At 51.8% G+C, this 2456-nt stretch overlaps 1 protein-coding gene across 1 annotated transcript; it reads right to left on the bottom strand.

The window, feature by feature from the left end:
* Window positions 1–736: 736 nt before the first annotated feature.
* GLOTRDRAFT_141652 (thaumatin-like protein) lies at window positions 737–2104 on the bottom strand. Its single transcript, XM_007873424.1, has 8 exons — window positions 1907–2104; window positions 1796–1852; window positions 1675–1744; window positions 1521–1619; window positions 1393–1459; window positions 1242–1334; window positions 1016–1189; window positions 737–963 (listed from the first exon to the last, which is right to left on the bottom strand). The coding sequence occupies exons 1-8, from the start codon at window positions 1999–2001 to the stop codon at window positions 845–847; spliced, it is 774 nt and encodes a 257-aa protein (XP_007871615.1). The 5' UTR covers window positions 2002–2104; the 3' UTR covers window positions 737–844.
* Window positions 2105–2456: the final 352 nt, after the last annotated feature.

Below are 2456 nucleotides of genomic sequence, written 5' to 3'. Positions count from 1 at the left end.
AATACAATGGAACAGCAAGCCGAATAAGCGAGCCGCATACAGGCGTGCTTTGGTGATCTCGACTATACGATGCTGAGGCAGATATGTCGGAGCAGTCGTTTGACCGGCAAAATCAAGGATGCATCGGCCATGAATAGTCCGCTGGCGAAGGCTTGCACATATCTCCTACCAGATGGCACCACTGCTGCAGTATCAGATGATGAGACGGACTTGTACTTGAAGTTGCTCAAGCAGACCTAGTAATGGGTGACTTGCTTGTAACAGTCACATTACTCTCGGAGTCTCGGGTGGGAGCCTAAGGTCCGAATATGGACGGAAAGTCACCTATCGGGTCATATGGCATGCTTCGCTTTGTAAAACTGAGCGTCCGAGGGTTTTTCATATTATAAATGCAGACTGCGTGACCCATTGTCACGACCATGACGCAATCGTGACAGATTTACTTCCTGACCCACTGATGGTCGCCGTGAAAGGACATAGTGTCCTTTTTCCTGCCGTCCGGAAAAAGGACACCTGCTTTGCCCGCCGTGTCGTGCACGGTGTAGTCGCAGGTGTCATATGTGACATCCAACGAAATATCGCATCATACGCCCATTCAATCGAAGTGGGCTATCTATGGTAGACCTTGTCTTTTCCGACACATCACTGATATCTTATGAGATGAGCCACCATCTTGTCTGTTACCTCGATGTCTCTCAATTGATCACGAACTTACTGTATCTCTTGCAAGAGACCATGCGCATGCAAGGCTTTGAGAAGCAGATATCGGAATGAATGACGTACACGGGGGCAATGATATTACTACCGAGGACCCGAGAGACCGAATAGTTCAGAGGAGGTTTCCTTAAGAAGGCGGGCAGAAAGTCAGCGTGTAGTCGGCGTTCAAGCTGGCGTCGCAGGTGTAAAGGGCAGTGCCGCTGCTCTCGTCGTAAGCATAGACGTAAGAGTCGGGGCAGTTGTCCTCTGTCAGCTATAATCAACATCGTCTCACAAGACAATGACCATGGCAACGTACTGAAGTAAGAGTAGTAGGCAACGCCGGAGGAGGGGCAAGTGGCAGCAGTGTCGTACTGTCCGGAGCAACAATTCGGAGAGTTGGCTTGGTTGCCGTCGAGGTTGGCGTCGCAAGCACTCTTGCAACCGACGGGAAATCCGCTAGAGTCGTACGGCCCCTGAAGGGGAGCAGGGCCTATGAACGGGATTAACTAAGACCTAGAGGTGATGCAAAATGATAGTCTTACAATTAGGGCCAAGATCGACAGGGCACGATGGGATACCACAGCCGACGTTGTTGTCGATCCTGGCGGGAAGATTGTAGCCGTCCACCAAAGAGACTAAATTTCAAGAGCTGAACAGGGCAAGACAACAAGGTCTAGTGGGAAGGCCGCTTACTATCGTAGTAATCCTGATTGTTGGCGCCAGACAGAGTCCACTCCGCTACAGTGGCAGGCGGAACACCCTTGCAAATTACATGATACATAAATCCAGACGTCCATGTTTACATAATAGGCGCGACTTACAGTGCCAGTGTGAGGATCGCATTCCAGACCCCCGTTGCAGCCACCGTCGAGACATGAGTTGGGTCCTGGGTTCGTGCTGAAGTCGCAGTCACGACGAGCCTGGTGGAGATTCGCGCTTAAGTCGTTATGCGGTGAAACTGGAGACCCTATTCACCCAAATACGGCCTGCCTGCCAGTTGTCAGGAACAGTGAAACTGACGGCGGTGTACGCAGCCGCCTCCCACCTGAATCATCAATCAGCGATGTGAATTCACGATGAGAGGGTGGCAGTTTACCCAGTAGCGTAGTCCGGAACAGCAGTGCCCACGTTCAAGTCCGTGAACATAGCGGGCCTGTGCGGTAAATTATTGATATCTACAGGTCGAATAGAACCATGGACGACCTACCAGATGGTGAAGGGGCAACCATTGTAAACCGTAAATGTCCTCGCTGATGCAAAGGACGCGGCGGACAAAGCAGCAGTCGCGACGAAGGCTTTCATGCTTGGTATTCAGGCTTTAAGATCGTATCAATGAATCCCCTTGGAGAGGAGTGAGGCTACCGTCTTTCCCTGCACCCTATTTATGTGTATCCAGAAGTGGGCCCACCGCATGCTCGCCACAGCGCTCGTACCTATCGGGTCCGATGAGGATGGAGAGCCACGCAGACACATTTCCATGTCCAGGTAGATCCATCTTCTTTGTCCAGGGTCCATGGCTCATGTGGTTCCGTGTTTGATTGCTCACGGAGGGCCATAAGACGACGCACCTGCCGGTGTCATGCAGTGCGATGGCAGCCGGGATAACTGACCATGCTTCTTCTAGGCGATGCCTTCGAGAGCGGACGTAACATGATGCTTATCTATCTTTGGCGCTGCCGCGGAACGGAGGCTCGACGTTCGTCAGAGTTTGTTCCATATGATGTCGAACTTTCCTGAGAGGCGCGAGAGTTATATCA

This window comes from Gloeophyllum trabeum, assembly GCF_000344685.1.
Source record: "Gloeophyllum trabeum ATCC 11539 unplaced genomic scaffold GLOTRscaffold_00184, whole genome shotgun sequence".
Lineage (NCBI taxonomy): Eukaryota > Fungi > Basidiomycota > Agaricomycetes > Gloeophyllales > Gloeophyllaceae > Gloeophyllum > Gloeophyllum trabeum.
The sequence above is the reverse complement of the archived record's forward strand: the minus strand, read 5'-3'. Positions and strand labels throughout refer to the sequence as shown.